This window comes from Pundamilia nyererei, unplaced genomic scaffold, assembly GCF_000239375.1.
Source record: "Pundamilia nyererei isolate P.nyererei 1_Seehausen unplaced genomic scaffold, PunNye1.0 scaffold00449, whole genome shotgun sequence".
NCBI lineage: Eukaryota > Metazoa > Chordata > Actinopteri > Cichliformes > Cichlidae > Pundamilia > Pundamilia nyererei.
Genome location: NW_005187850.1, coordinates 10,490 through 12,489, shown reverse-complemented (window position 1 = coordinate 12,489; position 2,000 = coordinate 10,490). Strand labels below are relative to the sequence as shown.

Sequence of the window (2,000 nt, the reverse complement as noted above, 5' to 3'; positions counted from 1 at the left end):
AGCATGCAGATGAGGAGCTGGACTCCATGCAGCAGGATAGTGTTGTGAGCATTTTTAGCAGAGGCCTGGTTAGAAGAAGAAACTGCCCGAGCAGCACAGAGGACCTTCATGTAGGTGACGATCAAAGTGAGGAAGACAAAAGAAAACAGGAGGACCTGAGGGAGAGAATTCAAGTTCATTTGATCCACCAATCATTTAAACTGAGCCATAAACGTAGAAAACGAACATGTCACCTGGATGACCAGACTTTGTGTCTCATGGTACGGTGTGTTGTACACAAAGGAGGGGTAACAGATGACGTTCTTCGTGAAGACAGAGAGGGGCTGGACGACGAGGAGGATGATGACATCTGAGATGGAGGGGATGAAGGAGACAGCCCAGATCAGTGCGATCAGAGCGTACGCTCGCTGCACCGTGCAGAGCTGAGAGTGATGGAGAGGCCGGCAAACAGCAATGTAGCGTTCAACCGCCATGCCGGCCAGATTCAGAGGACTGTTCCTGCATGAAGACAGTTAGAACACACAGGTTTATATTTGCTCATGACGTCTGTGATTCTCTCTTTCTCCCTACAGTCTGAGTACAGCTCAGACTGTCTTAAAGTGCACATTGACTGTCCACTTTAATTGAACAAATAATAGCAGAATACTGCATTTCATTTAAAAGCGTAGTGAATATTTTGTCACCCACGCTTCATGTATGTTAACAGTTTTCAGGTGTACCTAATAATATGGTCAGTGGCTATGTACAAACTGTTATACTGTCTCTCGCACAGATACTTACTTGTTGGCTGTCACTGAGATGAGCAGCATGACACAGCAGGGAGCAAAGCTCAGGGGGGCGGTGTAGGTGAGGATCTGCAGCATCACAGTAACTGTCAGCATAATCATGTCATTGATGACCAGGTGGATGTAAAGCACGTACCTGCAGGAGACGGGACAGGAGAGGACCAAAGAGCAAAACGAGTCAACAGATGCAAAAAACAGTCCCAATGTTAGGTAGCAGAAATATCAAATTATAATAACAAACTTCATCCTGCTCTCAGTTTTCTTTGATTTATTATTGAAATTGATGTGATAGAAATCTTGTAGAAGGAAATGATACACCTGGGGTCTTGCCGGAAGACAACACTCTTAAAATAGGTATAGACAAACATCCCATTAATGTAGTTGATGATGAAGCCGAGAGCAAAGGAGACAAAGTTCTTTGTGAAGGCGTCATTGAAGCTGTCCTGGCGTTTGGTTGTGTTCATGTCACACCTCGTCCTGCTCGGACACGACAAACCGAAACTCACCTAAAACAGAACGAAAGATGAAACTCAGAGAAACAACTCCACAAATAGCACAAGGTTCAAGTGGTGTTTTTCACTCATTGCAACCACTGAGACAAATAAAACGTGTTTTTAACAGAAACTTGATTCTGTTGTTCATGATTCTTTTTCAAATCACGAACAAGAATCATGATTTGAATGAAACTAAAAGAAATGACAAAAGGAAGAATTTCATTTTAAGAAAAACAGACAAAAGAAAAATCAAAACAAACATTGTGTTACATGTTAATAAGATGTAGTTTGGTGAATTTTGCTGAAATATCACTGCCAGCCACCAAAAACAAAACATGTAAAAAACAATGAGACAATGGAAGTACATTATGACTGTATAAGTCAATATTTATCACGACCGCCTTTATTGTCCTCCACACTGATGGTGATAGATCCTGATGACAAACTGGACTAAAAATGTGACATTTGGATTCATGTTTCTATTTTCATTCAAGTCCTAGTGTCTAAAGTCTGTTGTGCACAGACACAACACTGGTTCATCACTTGAGTTAGGATTTTTTATATAATGCGTGAACAATTCATAGGTCAGTGTCATGATGCTTAAGAAAAGAACAAAAGCTTTCTCTGAAATCGTTAGGTTCAAGGACTGGACTGAAAATAAGTGAAACAAGAAGAGTAATAAGCACTTTTTAGTCACTCTGCAGTTTCAGATGCCCTGAAA

General features: G+C 41.2%; 1 protein-coding gene across 1 annotated transcript in view; it reads right to left on the bottom strand.

The window, feature by feature from the left end:
• LOC102200273 (olfactory receptor 4N5-like) overlaps positions 1-1,249 on the bottom strand; it is a 9,699-nt gene extending 8,450 nt beyond the window's left edge. The window contains exons 1-4 of the mRNA XM_013916068.1: positions 1,104-1,249; positions 781-921; positions 234-498; positions 1-155 (exon numbers count right to left, since the gene is read on the bottom strand). The exon at positions 1-155 is cut by the window's left edge and continues 5 nt beyond it. Coding sequence (XP_013771522.1) covers positions 1-155; positions 234-498; positions 781-921; positions 1,104-1,249 — 707 coding nt within the window. The remainder of the gene's footprint in view (positions 156-233; positions 499-780; positions 922-1,103) is intronic.
• Positions 1,250-2,000: the final 751 nt, after the last annotated feature.